Genomic DNA, 21,846 nt, shown 5'->3' with positions numbered 1-21,846 from the left:
CATTCCTGGAGAAATCAAGAATCAAGATGCCAAAAGCACGACTCGGCAGCCGTTCTGAATATGCACTGTATGCTGCAAGGAACAGGCGTTCAAGTATGGGACTCAAGTATGGGACACTTCCAGCCCAGATCCATAAAGGCTTTTGGGCACCTCAGTCATATTAAGGAGCCTAACATGTTCAGCACAACTTCAGTCTATGAGGAAGGAAGCAGGGAAAGGGAATGGAAATGGCTCATGATCGGGGTAAGGAAGGAACAGAGGACGGAGAGATATGTCAACGCTCATGTTGTAGGAGAAGCAAATGCTATGGGCTGCAGGGTCTTTTGTCAAGACAAAACTCACATGAAGTACCAGGACATGAAACCACCTGTCCACAAGGCTTCTTGTCCCACAGTCCCCATAATAGTGCTCCCATTGCCAAGAGAAGGCAAAGCCACCCTTTTAAACCTCCCCAGCAGCATACCTGTACTTTGATATTATGGAAGTCCTAGTATGGTGTGAAGCCCCATAATATAAGGGAGTTAAGCAAAAATGTGCACAGTGGAAAGGCAGAGCTAATGTGAGGGAGTGTAGTGCAGCGATCACATGCAAGATGTCACTGCCGTGCAGCCGTCTCAGCAGTAAAATGCAACAGGTAGAAACCCAGGGCCCCAAGCACTTACACTGACAGTCAAGTTTGCCCATTCAAGCGTGGAAGGGTCAATATTGATGCTGTCCCAGTACTGCAGGGTTTCATTGCTGGGGCTGGCAGGGGCTCCACAACTACAGCTAGGAGCAAAGACAAGGCAATGGAGTTAAAGTATCAAAGGATTTAACTCTTTGGAGATCAGAAGATTTCATTTGCTTCCCTGTTTCCTGAAAGTATCTAGTGCATTAATTATACTTAGCAGGGGATTTAGGCTCTTTTCTTCATACATAGCAAAGAAGCAGTGGTCTCAAGTTGCAGCAAGGGAAGCTTAGGTTGGATAGTAGGAAACAACTCTCTCACTAGGAGGGCGGTAAAGCACTGGAACAGGTTACCTAGAGAGGTGGTGAAATCTCCATCCTTGGAGGTTTTTAAGGACCGGCTCTTGTAAGTGTAGAACCGAGGCCTCCCAATTCCCAGTCTGAGGACATAGCTCCCCAGACCATGACAGCACAATGAGTTTAAAGCCGCCAGCAAAATGGCAGTGATTTTTGTATGCTGGCAGGTTCCCTGCTCAAATGTGCCCAAACCTTTGCGTCCCATTCCTGCACTTTACAACGAAACACTCACGAACTACATTCGCTGCAGTTGAGGATTTTTCAGTGGTTGAATAAGGCTCCAATTCAGCAAAGTACTTCAGCTCACGTCTGAGTTTTCTAAACACTTCTGCCTTCATCACCTTCCTTCCTCACTACTTTTGAGACAGACTATTATTCCCCGTTTCAGAAATGATCGTATTGTACATCACACACGCAGGAGCCTGTTGCATGCAGGAATTAAAATCAGGCCATATGAACCCCCGACTAATGACCTATCTGCTAGACCAGGCTTCCTCTAAGTATACACATAAGCCAAGGTGCTTAACACCCACTGAAGCCAAGGGGATGTAAGAACACATTTTGCTCATGAGAGAAAACCTTAGGCATAAATTGGGCTGGACTGGGGTCTTAGCACCCTGCCTGGAGGAAAGCCAGGGTGAACTCACTAGTAGAGAGTCAGATGGTCGAGCTGGCTGTGCATGTGGACAGGATACGTCTCTCCCAGTCTGATCAGCTTCTCTAGTGCCTCATAGATGAAGATAATACAGATCAAAGAGGCAAAGGCTTCCTCAGTAAAGCGCGTGATGTAGCACACCAAGGAGCTGGCGTCAGTCGCCACGAGGACGATGCATAGGAAAGCAGTCCACAGTCCAATGCAGGTTCGCAGGGAAAGGTAAGAGAGAGTGTAGTCCCTGCAAAAAGCATGGTGGCAAATGTGTCATAACCTACACGTGGGGTTACTCCTTACCCAACAGAACTGAAAACCAGGAATATTTTTCCCTCAGCTCCACTAATTATGTGTATAAAGGCAGGGGAGATTTGCACCTTATAGACTCAGTGGGTGCGTCTACACAGACAATTAATGCAAAGCAATAAACTCTGAAGCAGTCTGAGCCAGAGTAAACTTATTCCCGGGGGCAGCATCTACACATGTGCCCGGGACAGCAGCAATTTGAGCTGGGGCAGAGCATGCCCAGGCTGGCAGAGGGCCTGAGGGGTCAGCCCCAGGCTCCGGCTGGCAGTGTTGGGCAGCAGAGGGGCTGGCCGGGGCACGAGAGTGCTGAAAGTGCAGAGCCACGTGGCTGGGCAGCAGGCACGAGTCTGGCTGGGCTGACCAGGCACAATTTACGCCTGCTGTCAGTGTCTGCACGTGCGTTTAATCTCAGTAAATTACACCCGCATCAGATAGTACCGTCCCCAACAGCACTACCTTACACTGGCATTCATTAGCTGATGGTAGCCTAATACCATCGCACATGTAGATGGTGACGCTTTACTCTGCAACTAATTCGTCTGCTCCACAGTAAAGCGCACGTGTAGATGCGGCCACTGAATCAGAGATGCATAAGCTTTCAGATGCATAGCATCTGAGAAAGCAAGCTGTTGTCCCCAAAAGCTTATGCGCTTCTGAGACAGCCTAGAAGGTGCAAATCCCTCCTGCCTTCTGCCTGACTTTGCAGACCACCACAGCTAACTACCTCTACATGTTTACAGTGAAGCATGTAGGCTCAAAAGACAAGACAGGGCCGTGGGTGAGTGAGGAACGGGAGCCTAACAAGGGCAGAGCATGCAGGGCTCTGATTTGCAAGGGGGTGCCAGAATGGGGGTTGGGGCAGAGGTTTGGGGCAGCCACCAGGGACGCAGGGAGCCCATGCCACAGCAACAGTAGCCAGAACAGGGGCAAGGGGTTCCTCAATAGCATCTCTCCCCAGGGCTCCCAAAGTGCTAGTTATGCCTCTGCCAAAAAAACTCCCGAAAGCACTGAACTGGAAGCAGGCACGTCGTGCATCTGTGCACCCGGAGTCACACCTGTCACCATTCCCGTCTTACCCCACCGCTCAGCCAAGCAGCAGCATGCCAGTGACATGCAAAAAATAACCCTACATCTTACAATGTCTCTCTTTAAAATAAATACATAAATAAATAAGCCTCTTTTCTCATGTATTTCGCTTCATTCAGTACTTGGCCACGCAGCTCAGTTCAGTGGGGTCTAAAGAGCAGCCGGCCTTACTTGCAGAATTTGAACAAAATCTTTTCAAACACCAACACTGGTCCAGTACTTCCCAAGATAGTGAGGGGTTGTCCAGCAAACAGAGAGTACACCACTCCTGTCATGGAGGCGCCAAATAAGGATTCCATTGCACTCTGCAGATTAAAAGAAAGAGCAAGCGGTGGATAACCGTGCACACGTTTTATTTCACGCTGAGCCAGATTCTCATAGACCCGAGGCCTATGTTATACTGCTTAGGCATCATAAAAGAACAATAGGGCAGGCATAAAATGACACGTATGCTTATTTCCAAGTGCTTACAGGCTCAAAATGTGACCCCAAAAACTCAGCTAGCAGCAGGCAAAGAAATAAAGCCCAACACGCTTGACTAACAGTGAAATGAAATGCCTATTGCTCTCAGTTTTAGATGTCTTCTTGCTATCTGGGCCTGCTGTCATGGAAATGAGTCATTGTATGACGGAGAAGAAAACACACTTACTATTTGTCCATCAGTCGCTTCTCCAAGCAACCCCCCAAAAGTGATCACAGGAGACATACAGGCACAGTACAGGAAGAGGAAGGATGCCAAGCACTGTAAACTCAGGGCATCCCGAAAGTCACTCCAGAACCAAGGAGCTTTTCGCTTTACATCCAAAATCAAACCCCCAAAGAGCCTGCCAGAAAGAAAAAAGGAGATTCGTGTCACCGGGTACTCGACCATTTTTAGACAGCAATAACAGCAACAGGTATCGAACCCAGCTCCCAGTCACAGCTTTGCAGCTGTAGATTGCAAAGCACTTTGCAAAGGAAGCCAGTAACATAATCCCCATTTCAGAGATGGAGAAAATGGGGCACAGAACAGGGGTGGTTGGAAAAGTAGGAACTGAACCTAAATCCCCTCAGTCCCAGGCTAGCATCATAAATGCTGCACCATCCTGATGGCACTCAAGTATTAACTGCTCCTGGCCACTTAGTGGCAAGGTTTTGGAAGCAGGTGCTCTGAAATAGCAGACCATTTGTCTGCTCCAGCTCCCAGTCTCATCCACACGGGTGTATGAAACCAATATAAATGTGCCGTGCATCCAGCCCCATCATGATAACTGGCTGCCAAATGGACACTCATAGCAGACAAGCCAGAAACCGAACGATCGTTGAAACTGAAAATCGGCCTATCGCTTCTGGATGTTATCCCAAGAGGCTGGAGTCCAGGATATAGGACTAGCTCTGACGGTTCAGAGCACAGTTCCTATTTAGTTCACCATCCTGTCTCCAGCAGCGATCAATACCTGCTGCTTCAAAGGAAGCCATAAGAAACCCTGCGGTAGGTAGCACTGGGCTAAGTGGTCCCCATGGGGAGCCATCCTTTTTGCCTCTAGCAGCAGGTCCAAGCCTGGGATCGTGGGGCATTGGCCAGTATCCTGCAGACTGCAGCTTATGGCGAATGGCCTGCTAACTTCCGTGAAACCAAAATCGCTTCTTAAACAACGTGAATTATTTAACAGGTGCATCCAACTTGTTAACTGTTTTTTTCTCTTTATTAATAAGAGAAGTGGGGGGGAGGGAAGTCCTTGCATGCTTAATTTAGCAACAATTCTTCAGTTATTAAATGATCTATCACCTGACAAATCAGTTGAGAAGCCAAGGAAATGACTGTCTCAGCTTGTGGGCGATGATTGCTAAGGAGAGGAAAGAGAAATACTGGATCCTGTGAGCTCACCTCCCCGTTCGCTCAAGTTCGGGTCCACTGTGGTGTTCCGGTTCGGGGTGGCAGGAATTGCCATTAGGGACTGCCGGCATCTTCCTCTTTTCCTGTCAAAATGAAAACGTAGGAGGGACTTTTTTCTGAGGTCCAGAAGTAAAACTCAGAAAAGCCCTCCTATGCCAGGAGAAATCCACTGGAGTTGGATAGTGTGTCCTTAAACAGTTTGTCAGCCCATGCATATATATGCACTGCTGCTATTAGCTGTAGGTAGCTCCTACAACAGAAGCCAAGCAAGACCTGCTACAGGACCCAGGTTTCAAAGGACCAGCTCAGCTGCTCTTGCAAAGAGCACTCCCTTTCCCTTAAGCATATGGTGCTTAAGCTGGGCTACCTACTTGCTACCAGACATCTGAACTCCTCACCAGCTTCAATGTATTTACCCTGCCTGTGCATTGGACAAAGCTATTCTTCTCCTGTTACGGATGGAGAACTGAGGCACAGAAAGATAAAACGTTAAAACAGCGAGGCAGTAGACTAGCTGCCTAGGAAAGCTGTGAACTCTCCATCACTGGAGATGTTCAAGAGGTTGGACAACCACTGGCTGGGGATGATGTAGACGTAGCTATGCCCTTGTTCTGCTATGGGTATTTCTCAGGCTTCTGGGCTCTGCTGGTTGCCACCCCACTCCCACTTTCATGTGTCAAGGTATTTTTAAGGGGTGTACGTGGTAGCCGTGTTGGTCTGAGACAAGAAGACATAGAAAAAACCAAGAGTTCTAGTTTCAAGGTATTTTTAAGCCTTTCTCAGGGTGCTGGCTGCAGCCAAACGTGAAGATTTTGGCAGGGCTGTACCAATGCTCCTGCTGGGACCAAAGACGGAGTTTCCTGGCCAGAGGGTCTGCTCAGGGTCAGTCCTATCACTATATTTGGGGCCAAGAAGGGATTTTACCCCATAGTCAAATTGGTATACTGGGGGGGGGTGCCTTCCTCTGTAGCATGGGGGGGTGTGGACCTCCACCTGGGATCTCTTGAGCATATACTGACAACCTTTTACAGAAGCAGGTACTGGCTGCCATCGTTCCCCTGCTTTACCTGGGGCAGGTTAAAGTGTTGTGTCAGGGTTGACTGGTAGTCCTACATAGAGTTTAGATTACGGTTTGTATGGGATGGTTTGGATAGGATTGATCCTGCCTCTGGCAGGGGTTGGACTAAATGACCTCTGGAGGTCCTACTTCTCTCTATGTGCTCAGGGCCACCCAGCAAAGCAGTGTGAAACTGAGAACTGAGCCCAGGTCTTCTGAACTGCAGTGGAGATACTATCCACTATGCTACAGCGTACCTCTACTCTCCCAGTTACCCATCACAGGCGGCTATTCCAGCTTCTCTGTCACACTAGAAGCAAACAATGCAGCATACCTGGGAAGGTAAATTTTTTGGAGGTTCAATTCGAATTGATGGATCCCATTCTCCAGGGGGCAACACTGTCACCTGATCTAGAAATTCATCAATACCGGCCACAAGGTCCCCACGGTCTTTGGCTTTATAAGCAACGTCGTGGAAAATCTGGAAGAGATTAAGATATGCCAAGATGAGGGGGGAAAATTTGAGGCAGGGAAGGATGCATCCAAGTTCTCAGGGCGGGTCCTGGAAGACCTGGAAACAGACCCCAGGTTTTCCCACATCCTATTTCAGCACCTAATCGTTCCACCACGTGGCTTTCCTTGAGTATCAGTGAATAAAAACAATGGGGTAAGTTGTCATAAGACCGGGTCAGAAAATGTTGAGTTTTTCCCTTCCCTCCAGGAAATTGTTGAGTTTTTCCCTTCCCTCCAGGAAATTGTTGAGTCTTCAATGAGAAAAAAATCAAACCCTGGCAATACACAGGAAAGCACTACAGTATCCCATTGGACTTGTAGTTTTAGCCCTACTGCTCTTTATTTTCCTTTATATAGGCCCAGATCCCTGCATGGACTACATCTCCTATGGCAGGGGTGTGCAAAATACAGCTCCAGATCCAGTCCTCCCATCTAATTCTATCCAGCCCAGCCCAGGTGCAGGGAGCAGCCCAGGCCATGGTGTGTGTGGCTGCTCCAGCCATCCCCAAAATGTACCAAGTGCCGAGGTGCTGCCTGCCACAAAGTGCAGCCCGCCCTATCCTCGCATGCACCTTATCCCCCTCCCCGGCCCTCAACAGCTCACCAAAAGTCCTTAAGTGGCCCTTCATCCCAAATAGTTGCCCACCCTTGTCCTAGGGTGCATCGTTTCCAACCAGCCTTGCTCAACACCTACAGTCAAGGCCAAACAGGCCCTTCTCGAAAATCCAGTCTACTCATTTTTGATGCCTAAACAGGCAATTACGGCCTTTTATGTCGGCAGCTGGGAAGTTCATGAACGTCTTGACTGGTCTATTATCCACCCAGCCTTCCCTCATTTTTTCTTCTCATCAAAACAGCACAGAATTCAGCCTGCAATCTGCCTGTTTCTACCCTTCAACCGGAGGACAAAGAGAAAGTGATTTAGTTGAAGAAAGAGAACAAGGAAATGCTAAAGAGAAGAGCCGGTAATCAGTTCCAGCATTATACTGTACCTCATCTGTCATGATGGTAGCCATTGACCTGCCAATCTCATGGTACTGATGAGCCTTCCCTTCTGGTCCCAGCAGGATAAACAAGAACCTGGTCACAAAGAGAAGAAATTGTCTGAAGAGCAAAAAGAAACCGGCAGGGATATCTGAATGGATCTCCATGTCCGACTGGCATTCACTGCAATAAGAGACAGCCCATGACTTCCATTGACTTCCAGTGGAAATAGGGCACTGGAGCTGCCCTTACTGTCTCAGAAAATCTTCCCCTGGAATTGCATTGCACAAGTAAAACTAAAATTCAAGCCATCCACTGGATTTCTAAAAGAAGCAGTATCTTTACAGGGAGCTGATAAGTACTGTTTCAAGCCCATCCGGGCTTTGAACTAAACCACCATTTAAAAATGACCTCATTTCCTAACGTCAAAATAAACCCGCCGTGAACTTCCCTTACCTGGTTGGGATAGGAACTTCTGTCATGCCCGAGAGGAGGACGGCGGGAGTTAGGCGCACAAATGCCACGATGGGATGAAGGAGAAAATCCAGCTCGCCCACCAGAACATTGGAAGCTTCTGCCCCGGTAGGAATTTTCTTCATGAAATGCAGCTCAGCCTGATCAGGGAGCACAAGTCATCAGACAAATCACTCCCAATCAAATAATGGGCAAATCAAACCCCCAGATCAATAATAAGTCTCTCTCGGACCTGACTCACGCATAGTTGCTATTGATTTAACGACTATATTTTCTTGTATACCACCCACACCTCCATATAAGACCCGTGCCCTGTTTTGGGAAGGCAGAATGAAGAAAAAAACCAGATTTGTCAGAGTCGTGGCTGAGTTTTGGCAGCACTGAGCAAGGGAAAAGTCTATTTGCCAGTGTTGCATGCCCTCCCCTTCCTACTGAGCCAAAAGCTAAAGGTTTAACCTTGTCGTAGCCCTTGCCAAATTTTTGGTTGCTGGTCCAGCAGTGGCTGTGGCAAGGTTAACCCTCTAGCTTTCTGACTCATGTGAAACCTCTAGCTTTCTGACTCAAGCAGCTGACTCATGTGGCCAGAAGCGGGCCTGCTTCCAGCAGTGGTTCCAGAGTCCACGTGCGCTTAAAACACCCACCCCAATGTCGGAGGGCTAGTTTTGGAAAGAAAGTGCCTGTGGTGTATGCAAGTAAGTGCAGTATTTCAGTTAGAGCAGGGAGTGATTTTCCACCCAGATAGTTCAATAGACATAATCTCTGCTGCACAAGTGGTTATACCCATGTAATGATGCCGAAGGGTCTGGTTCGTGTGGGAGAGCTTTTTCTGTATGACCAAGGAGTTAATTTGCACCAGTCGATTCTACCAGCTTTATCTACTCATCCATACAGGCACTTTTATTTTGGTATACATGTCCCAGGTGGAAAGGGATTTAACTTAAATTGAAAAAACAAAAGCCCCTTGTTCTTCGGGAACGGTAGGCTGTACCCGCCCGATGATAACCGTGTAATCCACTGATGGCTGACTTCAGTAGAGTTCGCCCCGCAGGAGGCAACAGTGCCCAAGCAAAAAGGCACAATGTCACAAGAGCTCAGCACCAGATTTGCAGACCCCCTGCACCCAATATTAGTCTGATTTTCAGCAGCCTTTTACTTCCATTAAGCACACAAAGCTAAGAACAGGGGCTGCCTGCCTGTAGGTAACAGCCTACCTGCCTCTCCCATGGCCGGGGGGTGAGCTACCGGTGGGCCGAGCAGTCCCTGGTCCTTCCCTCCATGGCAGTGGTGCCCCCTGAGACCACCCAGCTGGACTGCTGGCAGGTGAGTGCTGCCCAGGGGGGTGCTGCTACTGCGGAGGGAAGGACCAGGCCCCCCCCGCACAGCTCGGAGCCCACCAGCAGCTCACCCCCTGGCCACAGGAGAGGCAGGAAGGCTCTGGGAGAAACAAAGAAAAAGATCAGGCCTTTGCCACTTTTTTCTTTTTTTCCCCTCAATGGAGCCTGCCCGCATGAGCTGCTGCTGGGTTGCACAGCCCTTGAGCTGCACAGTACTTGGTGCCCCCTGGGACCTCCCGGATGAGGTGCTAGTGAGTGGGTGCCACCTGGGGGGCGCCGCCACCACCATGGAGGGAAGGTCTGGAGTCCCACACAGCTCAAGGGCTGCTTGGCCTGCCAGCAGCAAGACCCCTGGCCATGGGAGAGGCAAGTAGGCACCAGCACCCTGTGCACCAGCCCTGCTGCCTTTCTGCCACCTGGGACCGCACGGGAACAGGCTGGCTTGCCCCTGGGGCAGTGTGGCCAGGCAGCAGGAGGGCGGCTGGGTGTGCTGGCGGTGGAAGAAGGCAATGGGGATGGTGCACGGGGCACTGGAAGCCCACCAACCCCCAGCTTCCCCAAATATGTCTGGGCTTCCAGCACCCCGTGCACTTTGTTATGGCAGCAAACTAAAAGACATCGGATGGGTTTTACCTTGCTACGTAACAATGTCATTTAAAGTGAAACACACTGTACATCGTGTACATTGTGACGATGTACTACTACAGGAGGCGCTACTTCACTGTCAGGGCGGCTAGGATCTGGAACCAACTTCCAAGGGAAGTGGAGCTGGCTCCTACCCTGGGGGGCTTTAAGAGGAGGTTAGATGAACACCTTGCCGGGGTCGTTGGACCCCAGTACTCTTTCCTGCCATGGCAGGGGGTCGGACATGATGATCTACTCAGGTCCCTTCCGACCCTACCAACTATGAAACTATGACGTTAAAATGAAATACCCTGCCACAGGTGTAAACAGTGATGCCATTAAAGCAGTGCAAAAGGGCAATTAAGCCACTTTAAAGGCCAATTTTGTCACGTGTACAAATGCCCAGGGTTTTCAAAAGCAATTCTCCTTGCCACATGGGCAGTCAGATTGTCAAGGCGACTTTTCTCCTGGAGCATTAAGTTCTCAAACTATCTGGGTTAGTAGGGTTAAGTCTATAACTTGCATTTCCTTTATGCAGCATCTCACTCACCTTGCTTAAATCCATAGGGCTTGTATCATGGTTCACTCCATTCTTCATCTCTAGAGTGGTGGGTGGATGGGGAGACAACAGGTGCATGGCTGAAAGGGAAAAAGATAGCACCAGTCAGACCATGAGGGGAATCATATATTTTTTTCTTAATTCTAACAAGCAATAAAAAGAAACCCTTAGAGGCACCTCACTCTGGTTCCCCTAGATATACCCATTATAAGTAGGGCTGTGTGAAATTTCGACAGCCATTTTGTTTCGACACTGTTTCAACTCATTTCGAGGGCGAAACAGCAAAATCGAAATGAAACAAAGGCCGTCGAAATAGCCTCAAAACAAAACGAAGCTAGTCGAAACGTTTCGAAAGTCAAAACGTTTCGACCATAGCGCTGGGGATGGGAAGTCAGTCCAGCTGGGCTGCCTCTCCATCCCCAGCGTGATGTAGCGTGGGGGAGATGGCAAGGCAGCCCAGCTGGGCTGCCTTCCCACCCCTGGGTGGGGTTGGGAAATCAGCCCAGCTGGGTTGAGTTCCTTCCCCCAGCCCCATGGTCCAGTGAAACATCAAAACAGGGTAAAAACAGCCTCACTGTTTCAACGAAGTTTCTTTCTAATAAGCATCCAAGGTTATTAATGAAGAGGTGGCTTACTTATTGATGTGGCCAGTCAAAGTCATCACTGCTTCCTGCACTGGCAATAGGAGTTCAGCTGCGAGGTCCCTTATGATAGGTTTATACCACATCCATGGTCAAATCCCTACCAAGCACTTCCCACCTGCCTGTTTCTGCTCACACAAGGCAAAACTGCTCCAGGGTCAGCCCCTACGGCCCCTCTTGAGACCTCAGTTCCCTGAATGGCTTCATCGCCACATGTCTGCCACATCTACGTGTGCACTTTAATGCGCATTAGCCTATTTTAATGCGCATTAAAGTATCACTAAAAAACCTGCTGTTTAGGCTAACGCACATTAAGTGTCGCTTTAAAACCATGCTCTTTAGTTAATACACATTAAGACAAGCTAATGCACATATTCATAGTACTTCACAATGAATGCTAGATCTAATGCATGCGAAGTAAAGCATGTTAATACAAGTATAGACGTGCCCCCAGTTTGGCGTGTGCAACTCCGAGGAGATACGTGGAGGTATGGCAGTGAAACACACCAAGGATACAATGCAGATCCATGCTCAGGCATTCTCAAAAAATCCCGGTGAAAAGGGTATGGGTGCCCAAAGAAACACCCCTCACCTGTCTTGTCCAACAAGTGTGGATCTGACTGTTTCTTGGCAACGTCTGCGAAAGAGCGGACAATCGGGAGGAGATTGTTCTTCTTCTTCTCATTCTGATGGTGGTGCTTCTTCAACAGGGCATCCCGCACTTTCACCCGCATGCTTTCATCAAACTCGCTGGACTGTTCTTGCTGATCCAAAATCATATCTGGGGGGAAAAATAGGTTCTCTGTCCTGCCCTGAAAGTTATTACCTATTGTTTGTATTGCAGGACTGCACCCTCCCTGAGTGCCACAAAATAGGCCTGCACCCTTCCCGAGTGCCACTCCGATCCCCTTCCCTTACCCGATCCGCTGCTCTGCTTTCTGCTCCCTGCTCTGCCACTGTGCTGCCTGTCATATCCCCGGTCTGCCACATGCCACATGCTGAGGCTGCCCATGTCACTTGTGGCATGAACCACAGATGGGCCACCCCCAGCATAAGACAGGAGGAGGAGACAGGGACTGAAATCCTGACCCTATTAAAGCCAAGGGAAGTTTTGCCGTGGCCTTCAATACAGCCAGGGTTTCAGCCTAAGAATCACTATCTGGCCCGAAAAAGCCAAAGTAGCCCACTGAAGTCGTAGAACAAAACCTGTCCTCAATGCAATATACCCACAACAAGACCGCACTCCGGTGTTGCCGCTCCCAAAGGACACAGCCAGCCAATGCCAAAACTATCTTATTTAGCAAGATTATTGTAGCGCTGTCAATATATCTTTGTCTTTTCAAGGAAAGCAAGAATTTTCCTTTGCTAAACCATCAGTGAAATTGTTTTTCATTGCTTAGCAAATGCTGTTATGTCCCTTTCTAGATAATGCAATTTTCCTCCCTGATCTGACCCTTATTGTATTACTCCACACATTTAACCCAATTATAAATAATCTCTAACACAATGTTTCCCTGAGATTTCTTGGGTAATTGGCTGTAATTGGGAGCACTTTGGGAGGAATGTGCTAAGAATGAGACTGACATCATCTGCGCTTTCAGAATTTGAATGGAAAACCGCCAATCAAAAAATTTCAACAAAGCTGCTTTTTATTCAATTAACCTCAATTATTTTCTCAACAGAAATATATGACTTGGTCATCTGCCAAAGAAGCACTGGCTTTGAAACATGGAGAACTCAGACAATTCAGAGCATTTTGGATGTTAAGAGAGAACAAAACCAAAGGGAATCATGTAACCAATAGTTTGGTTAATCAGCTTCACCTCTTTTTCTGATTGCAAGCTGTCCAGACATACTTCTGCTATATGAGCGGCACAATAAGTGATTATACATCTTTCTCTGCTAGCTGAAGTTATTCTCAACATCATCTTTCTGAATAATTCTGCAACTTGCTTGGCAAGGTACCTTACATATATTACGTATGGCACGCACTTCCTCCTCCCCCACCCCCAAAAAAATTAGCAGTTGAACATCAGGGCGTGTGCCTTAAATCAGGATTTAAGCAATTCTGAGCAGTTTGGTTAAAAGAAAAAGTATTTTCTTTTCTTTATGCTGCCTTTCCAACAAGGCATGTGTCTTATTTGGGGAATGTGGTATATGAATAAATACAGGGACTCAATGTGGAAAACTGAGGGTCTCATGACCTTCATCTGTGCAGAGATTGGAGAAGTGCAATCAGAACCCTACAGACTGCAAATCTGAAATGTGAAATCTGTGAATGATCTAATATAGACCTGTTGCTTCAAATGTACTCTTTTTGGCAATGCTCAGACCCGTCAGTGCATTGGCTAAAATATCCGTGGGGATAAAAATAATGCAAAGGGAAGCCAAAGTCAGAAATGAAACCAGGAAACCAATCCCATACTAGAGCAATACCTGCGATTTCTTCGATGCTGCTGGCACACATATCCAGGAGGACTGTACCGTTCATGATGCAGCTCCTCAGCTCAAAGAGGCTGTGTAAGGACAGTGTAGCAACGTAAGGCTTGCTCCAACGTTCCCCTCCATCCTCCACGTCTTCCTCAAACTTCAGCCACCTGGAAGTATTACAAATCAATACAAATAAACACCAGTGGGAGCTTGCTTCAATCAAAAGACACTTAACCTGGTCAAGCATTGGAGCAGGCTGCTTAGAGAAGTTGTGGGATCTCCATCCCTGGAAATTTTCAAGAGCAGGTTAGACAGACGCTTGGCTGTAAAGCCTTAGTCAAGTTGCTCCTGCCCTGAGCACGAGACTGAACTAGATGACCTTGAGAGGTCCCTCCAAGCCCTACGTTCCTATGATCCTATGAGTGTAAAGCATATTCTAGGGATGAACAACCAAGCAACCGCACAGGTCCCTCAATCCATGGGGAGCTTCATTGGGAAGGTTAGGTCACATCTATGGGGGAGCAGTGCAAGGCATCCAATGTACAGGTGAGAGGAGGGAGGGACCCAAAGAGGATGGAGCTGGACTGTTCTCAGTGGGCACAGATGACAGAACAAGGAGCGATGGGCTCACGTTGCAGCAAGGGAAGTTTAGGTTAAATAGGAAGAACTTTCTCAAGAGGAGGATAGTGAAATACTAGAACAGGTTACCCAGAGAGGTTGTGAAATCTCCATCACATCCAGCGCTCTCCCTGCATTCGCAGAGCCCGTCATCTCATCATAGAAGGCAATCAGGTTGGTCAGGCATGACTTGCCCTTGGTGAATCCATGCTGACTGTTCCTAATCACCTTCTTCTCCTCCAAGTGCTTAGAAATGCATTGCTTGAAGGCCCACTCCATGATTTTTCCAAAGACTGAGGTGAAGCTGGATCCCCCTTCCACCCTTTCTTAAAGATAGGTGCTATATTTGCCCTTTTCCAATCATCTGGGATCTCTCCCAATCACCCCAAGCTTTCAAAGATAATGGCCAGAGGTTCTGCAATCACATTGGCCAACTCCCTCAGCACCCTTGGGTGCATTGCATCTGGTTCCATGGTCTTGTACATGTCCAGCTTTTCTAAATAGTCCCTAACTTGTTTTTTCACCACTGTTGGCTGTTCGGCTCCTCCCCAAACTGTGCTGCCCGGTGCAGTAGTCTGGGAGCTGAGCTTGCCTGTGAGGACGGAGGCAAAAAAGGTATTGAGCACTTCAGCCTTTTCTACATCCTCTGCCACAAGGTTGCCTCCTCCATTCAGGAATGGACCCACACTTTCCCTGAGCCGCCTCTTGCTACCAACATGCTTGTAGAAACCCTTCTTGTTACCCTTCCCATCCCTTGCTAGCTGCAACTCCAGTTGCACTTTGGCCTTCCTGACTTCATCCCTTCATGCCCGAGCAATGCTTTTATACTCCTTCCTAGTCATTTGTCCCGGTTTCCACTTCTTGTAAGCTTCCCTTCTGTGTTTTAGCTCAATGAAGAGTTCCCTGCTAAGCTAAGCTGCCATCTGCCATATTTGCTAGTCTTCCTGTGCATCAGGATGGTTCATGCCTGCACCTTCAGTAGGGTTTCTTTAAAATACAGCCAGCTCTCCTGGACTCCTCTCCCCCTCAGTCTGGCCTCTCAGGGGATCCTACCCATCAGTTCTTTGAGTGAGTCAAAATCTGCTTTTCTGAAGTTCAGGGTCCATGCTCTCCTGCTCTCCTTCCTATCTTTCCTCAGGATCCTGAACTTGACCACCTCAAGGTCACTGCTGCCCAAGTTGCCATCCACTCCTACATCCCCCACCAATTCTTCCCTGGTTGTGAGCAGCTGGTCAAGAAGAGCATGGCCCCTAGTTGGCTGCTCCAGCACCTGCACCAAGACGTTGTCCCCAGCGCTCTCCAAAAACTTCTTAGATTGCCAGTGCACTGCTGTATTGCCCTCCCAGCAGATGTCAGGGCGATTGAAGTCCCCCATGAGAACCAGGGCCGGTGATTGGGAAACTGCTGCTAGCTGTTTGAAGAAAGCCTGATCTAACTCATCCTCCTGGTCTGGTGGTCCCTAGCAGACCCCACCACCACACCACCCTTGCTGCTCTCCCCTCTGACCCTACCCCAGAGACTCTCAACAGGCCTGTCTCCAGTTTCATACAGAAGCTCTGAGCAATCATATGGCTCTTTTACATAAAGTGCAACTCCTCCTCCTCCTCTTCTCCCCTGCCTGTCCTTCCTGAACAGTTTGTACCCATCCATGACAGTGCTCCAGTCATGTGAGCTCCCACCAAGGCTCTGTTATTCCCCATCATGTCATAGTTTTTTGACTTGTGAGGACTTATAGTTCTTCCTGCTTGTTTCCCAGCTCCGTGCATTCATGTACAGACACCTGAGGTCAGTAGCTGATTGCCCTACTTTCTCAGGAAGAATGAGGAGGCCTCCCCTGTTGCCCTCTCCTCCTTGTGTTTTCTCCAGGTGACCCACTTCCCCACTTACCTCAGGGCATTGGTCGCCATCCCCCGGTAAAACTAGTTTAAATCCCTCTTCACTAGATTAGCAAGCCTGTCAGCAAAGATGTTCTTCCCTCTCTTCGATAGGTGGATCCCATCTCCTCCTAGCAATCCTTCATCTAGGAACAACATCCCACGGTCGAAGAAGCTGAACCCCTGCTGGTGACACCACCTGTGCAGCTGTGCATTGATCTGCAGGATGCATCCACTCCAGCCCAGGCCTTTCCCCTTCACCAGAAGGATCGAAGAGGTGATCGAGGAGAATACCACCTCGGCCCCTGTCCCCTTCATCCTTGCACCCAGAGCCCTGTAGTCACTCTTGATCTGCTCTAGATCACCCCTGGCGGTATCATTGGTGCCCACATGGATGAGCGGCATGGGGAAGTAGTCAGAGGGCCAGATGCATCTTGATAATCCTTCCATGATATCTCAGATCTGGGCTCTGGGCAAGCAGCAGACCTCCCGAGACAACAGGTCAGGCTGGCAAATGGTTGCCCCCGCAAAAACGAGTCCCCAACCACCACCATCCATCACATCCTCTTCATGGCAGTGATTTCGAGCCTCCCCACCATGGGGAGGCCCGGCCTGGCCTCTTCCACCAGTGGAACGTGCTCCACCTCCTCTGTTGCAAGTGCTCCAGATGTGTTCTCCAGGCAAACCACTGCAGGTGGGGACGAAGACTTCTGCTTGCTGCCTGAGGTCACCAGCTTCCAGCTTCCACCTTCCTGGGAGTCCATGCCCGCTTCCTTCTCTGAAGCCACCCCGGCAGTCCTTCCTCCACAGTCCTAGATGTCTCCTCCAGCACTGAATCAATAAAGTCCTCATGGTGGAGGATGCTTCAGAGCCTCACCACCTCCTCCTGTAGCTTTCTTGCCTGTTCCCTGCGGGATACCACCAGGAGGCATGGCTCACACCGCAGGCACTCCCCTACCTGGCTGACACTGGAAGGGACCTGCAAACAGCAGACTCCACAGCGCCAAACCTGGACCTAGGTGGAAGCCTTGATGGTGAGTGGTCCTGCCTGGACAGACACCTCATAGGTGCAGGCAGAAAAGCTGGCAGTGGCAGCAGCTGACACTGTGACATCTGGGTCTCTTAATCCACCGCCTCGCTTCCTGCACCTTTTTCCAACCAGGCCTTCCCTAGCAAACTCCCCCAAGAGGGAGTAGAGGCAAGAAGCTGGGTACAGAAGTGTCAGAAGTCAAATGCTGGCTGCCTCCTCCATATTTAGGGGAGCAGCAAGCACGAGCGAAGCCACTGTTGGGCTCTGACAACCAGAAACGTTTCCAGTGCAAGCTGGACTGCAGCTGGGGGCTGAGATAAAGGGTTTTTTTCAGGTTGGTTGGGGTGGAGGATGGGACTGGGAAAAGCAGGAGGCTGCTGTATAGACACGATCTAAGGATGCATCCAGACAAGCATGGTTGTGCGGTACGTGGTGCTGCAAACACGTTTCAGCGCCATATACCACACAGTCCAGCATTCTCCGCGCTGCAAGCGTGCACTGCCCGAGCGTGCGCTGTGCCAGGTTTTTTTTCCGTGGGTTTTTTTGACCCTTGCATATCTAGGGGTCAAAAAAACTGAGCGGAAAAAGGTGCAATGCCCACTCAATCAGCGTGTGCTGCTGAAAAGCAGAACCGGGCCGCCCAGAGCCGTGCTGCAGCTGCCATCCAGGCTCCCAGGAGGCCCCCAGGACCCCAGGTAAGGCTGCTGGGGCTATTCCCCGGGGACAAGAAGTGGCAGTGCAAGGTGTGCCACCACTACTTGTCCCTGGGGAACCAAACATCCATGCATGTCTGGACGCACCCTAAGTGACTTGGTCATGGTCATACAAGGAGTATGTGGCAGAAATAAGGGATGGTATATGGGTCTCCTATAACCCCTGGGCTATCCCTTCTTCCCTATATCTATCCATCCACATGAGGGAACAGAGCGGTGCTGCTACACAAGGACTTGGCTGATTTACTAACGAGAGGAAAACGAGGCCTCGGGAAAGCTACATCCACACCCCTCTCCCCCCAGCAGGGGGAGTCACTTGACAGCAAGTTGAGGAGGCGGCATCGCGGCAGGTCTCACTCGGTTTCCTTTGGTGAGTCGGGGTTAACGCTTTGCTCACCTGGCCGTTTCCTTCCACTCTGTGTCCTCCCCCTCCTTCACACAAATCTCATCCAGCTCCGTGAAGAGGTCATGGGGGACATGCTCCTCATCCTCCTCGGTCCCAAGGATAAACCGAACTCGCTGAGACGGGGTGTCTACCGAACAAAGGAGAATTAGAGACGCGTCTCCTGCGACCACAGTACAAAACAATGCATTTAGGGGAGGTAACAGAAGCATCACGTCAAAGGCACTTGGTTTCAACCTGCCCCACGAGTATGGAAATAAATACAACATTTGCATTATGCCCCCAGTGTCTAGGATGTCAGCTCTTGCAGGCACGGACCGTTTTCAGTCTGTGTTTGCATTGTGTGTAATACCACGGGGGCCTGGTCCATAATCAGGTTCCTGGTTACTGCCACGTTTAAAAAGAAGAAGAATTAGAAGGAAAATAACACTAAATGTCTGGCTGACAGAGCTGTACGGTAAAACCTCATTAATTCAATATCAGGTAGTTCAAAGTGTTGGATACCTCGAAGCTACTGTCACTCCCCAGCTGAAAGGATAGATTTTTTTTCTTGCTTGATGATCATTTGAAATATAGCTACTTTGAAATTCAAAGCCATTTTCTGGTCCTTTGGACCATTAACCCATGAAAACCTGTTTGCTTACTTCAAAATGCAGGAATATTTTATAGATACCGCTGCAACGTTAGTCTGCGGAAATGGAGATATCGCTTTTCTAGCTCATGGCCTTGTATGCCATGTGTAGCAAGATTCTCCAACGCTGCTTGATAATGTGCTGGTTATTTAACATGGCCCGAACTGTACATACCTGATGTTTTTGGTCATGTCCAAGTCCAATAAGGGTGAACATCATGGCAGTCAAAAGGAAATACGAGTTACCAATTTCCCAGAACTTGACAGCGACACACGAAGTAGATAAGAAAGTGAAATCCAGCATGGAAATTGCTAAAGAGTATGACTTTCTTCCTTCCATGCTTTTGACGTATTTGAACAAGTGGGATTCAATAGAGAAGATGGCAAAGGAAGAACGCCAAACCGGGACGAGGAAAAGAATCCAAGGTGCCGAGCATTCAGATATAGAGAAAGCACTGTTCGAGCGGTTTGGTGATACGAGGGCAAATCACATCCGCTATCTGAGCTGCTAATTAAGGAGAAAGCAGACAAAATTGCACTGACGCTAGGAGTCAAGCTTCAGTTTTTGAATGGTTGATTCCAGTGTCATCACAACACTATTTCGCTCCGCGTCCGTGGCAAAGCGTATTTCATCCATGTCATGGCTGCAGAAAATTGGTGTGAAAGTGTGAAGCCAATTCTGGATAAAAAGAAACGCACTCAAGGACGTGTTCAATGCTGATGAGACAGGACTTTTTATAACCTGCAGCCTGATAGGACACTGGGACTTAAAGGAGAAATGTGTCCCAGTGGGAAGAAAAGCAAAGAAAGACCTGTACTATTTTGCTGCAACGCTGATGGTAGTGAAAAACTACAGGCGCTACTAAAAGTTTGAAAATCCCCAGTGCTTGAAAGGGGTGAAAGAACGGCCTGGCCTGTACAGAGCCAACAAAAATGCATGGATGAAGACTGCAGGGGTTTAGGTTGTAGCCGTGTTGATCTAAGGACATAGGCAGACAAGGTTCCTTGGGTGAATTTGATATCTTTTATTAGAGCAACCCAAATAGTTGGAGAATATTTATTAAGCAAGCTTTCGGGTTCCAAAACCCTTCGTCAGGCTAAGGAAGTTGTTTCAAGAAAGGTTGCTCCAATCTGAACAGAGAGTGGCACGCCAAAATCAAACTGTGCTTCTACTAATTGATAACTGTGTGGCCCCAATTGGGAAGGATTGAGCCTGAACCATATGTGTGTGCCCTTTCTCCCAGCAAGCACCATGAGCTACATGCAGCCCTTAGATTAGAGAATAATACACCGTGTTAAGAAGGCACAACTGGCGCGTTATCTGCTGAGAGAGGTTTCCAGGGATGCAACAGATCTGCAAAAACGGAAAGTTTTCCATGCTATGAGAAATGCTGTCGTTCCGTGGGATAAAGTGCCACCCCACGTCATCATGATCTGCTCCGCAAAGGACAGCGTTGGCACCGAGGCTATCGAAGAAGCTGAGTCGGAGCAAGATGATCCTGCCTGGGCTGAGCTTCAGGGAGAAATGGACGGTCCCACTAATTTCCAAGAGTTCTTCAATGGTGACAATAAAGCATCAACTTTCACAGGAGGAAATGGTAAAAGAGCAAGTCAGGACACCCCTGCGGAGGAAGACACAGAAAAAAATGCAGAGGGGGAAGAAAACAAGGAGCCGGAGTCTGAGCGAGCACGTACGCCACGGGAGGAGGGACATGCAGTGCTCACAGTCTATCTAGATCCCATGCGGAGAAACACCGCTGTTGCCAAGGATGCAGAATTAATGAAACCCCTGCTAAAAACCAGCAACTTTCTCCATGACCAATATAAGAAGATGGTCAAGCGGACCACGATAAGCTCTTCCCTTAAGAAGCTGTGAGAAAGATTATACAGGTATTATACCATGGCTTTGTACAATAAAGACAGCGTACTGTCATTTGGAGAATTCAAACCCCTTTATTTCATCATCGGTATCTAGTGGTCCCCTGCATTTTCAATTAAGGAGGATATGCTGAAACCAAGTGTCATTTTCCTGTCCATTGTTTTCAGTTTCAGGCCAAGATATATACCTGATTTGGGGAATATCAGAGCTAATGCGTGGTGTGTTGTGTTTCTGCAAAAATGTTCTGAGCTAAATATTGAAGAGAGGAATTTTGCAGCAGAAATTCCTTGCCAAACAATGATGGGCCAATAGAAAGAATGAAAGAAAGAAAGAAAGAACGAATCCACTGATCAAGGACAGGTTTTCAGGAGTGTCCATCTACCATATAAGCACCTAGATAAAAAGGTGGGCGCTGAGTTGCTTCAAAAATCTGCTTGTAAATGCCAAAATGGAGTGAGTTGAGGGACACTCGAATGGATTGAGATACTTGATAAATCTGGATCCCAGTCACTATCCAATCTCCATGAACAGGATGCAGGTTTCGGCTTTTTTTTTTCCCCCCAAAGTGATGTTCTAGCAAATAGATTTACACTAAATGCAAACAGAGTAAAATCCCACTGTTTGTCATGGCAACAGCTCAAATCCCCAGTCAAGTTTGGTCATGAATAAGTCATAACAGCAGTGACCTTTCATTTCTCTCTCTGTCTTTTCTGCTAACACCAGCTCTACTCCACAGACTTCTGCCGGCATAGTTATGTCAGTCAGGGCTGTGAAAAGATATCAGATCTGTTCAACTGAGCTGCGGGGCAAAATCCCTATTGTAGCTATTGCTAAAAATCTGGCTCTATTCCAGAGCAACTGAATTCAGATTGGGGATGAGCTCGGATAACGGTACTGACTGCAGCTCCTGGGTTCAATGCCACCTATGACCGTGGAAGCAGCAACTTTGGACTCTTTCAGGCCCCTGTTAGCTACACAAGTTGTGCTTCCATCTTCCAGTGCTGGACTCAGGGGGCAAGGGGCTGGACTCGATGATCTTCTGCAGCTCCCTCCAGCCCTAATGTCCATAAATCTACGAAATACCCGCTCATACTCCAACCACACGCTGACTTGCAAGTTAACTTACCATGAGATTCCTGCTC

The 21,846-nt window shown here is 48.6% G+C and overlaps 1 protein-coding gene across 1 annotated transcript in view; it reads right to left on the bottom strand.

Moving 5' to 3' along the window:
• The window catches only part of SLC4A8 (solute carrier family 4 member 8), a 31,141-nt gene that overhangs the window by 5,844 nt on the left and 3,451 nt on the right, over positions 1-21,846 (bottom strand). The window contains exons 3-14 of the mRNA XM_025213389.1: positions 18,189-18,363; positions 13,563-13,723; positions 11,710-11,907; positions 10,477-10,565; positions 7,951-8,108; positions 7,503-7,590; positions 6,332-6,478; positions 4,932-5,023; positions 3,714-3,888; positions 3,236-3,369; positions 1,671-1,916; positions 663-768 (exon numbers count right to left, since the gene is read on the bottom strand). Of these exons, the coding sequence (XP_025069174.1) occupies positions 663-768; positions 1,671-1,916; positions 3,236-3,369; positions 3,714-3,888; positions 4,932-5,023; positions 6,332-6,478; positions 7,503-7,590; positions 7,951-8,108; positions 10,477-10,565; positions 11,710-11,907; positions 13,563-13,723; positions 18,189-18,363 (1,769 nt within the window). The remainder of the gene's footprint in view (positions 1-662; positions 769-1,670; positions 1,917-3,235; positions 3,370-3,713; positions 3,889-4,931; positions 5,024-6,331; positions 6,479-7,502; positions 7,591-7,950; positions 8,109-10,476; positions 10,566-11,709; positions 11,908-13,562; positions 13,724-18,188; positions 18,364-21,846) is intronic.

The sequence above is a fragment of the Alligator sinensis genome, unplaced genomic scaffold (genome assembly GCF_000455745.1).
Source record: "Alligator sinensis unplaced genomic scaffold, ASM45574v1 scaffold551_1, whole genome shotgun sequence".
Taxonomy (NCBI): domain Eukaryota; kingdom Metazoa; phylum Chordata; order Crocodylia; family Alligatoridae; genus Alligator; species Alligator sinensis.
Note: the sequence above shows the minus strand (reverse complement) of the source record. Positions and strands in the feature narration are given on the sequence as shown.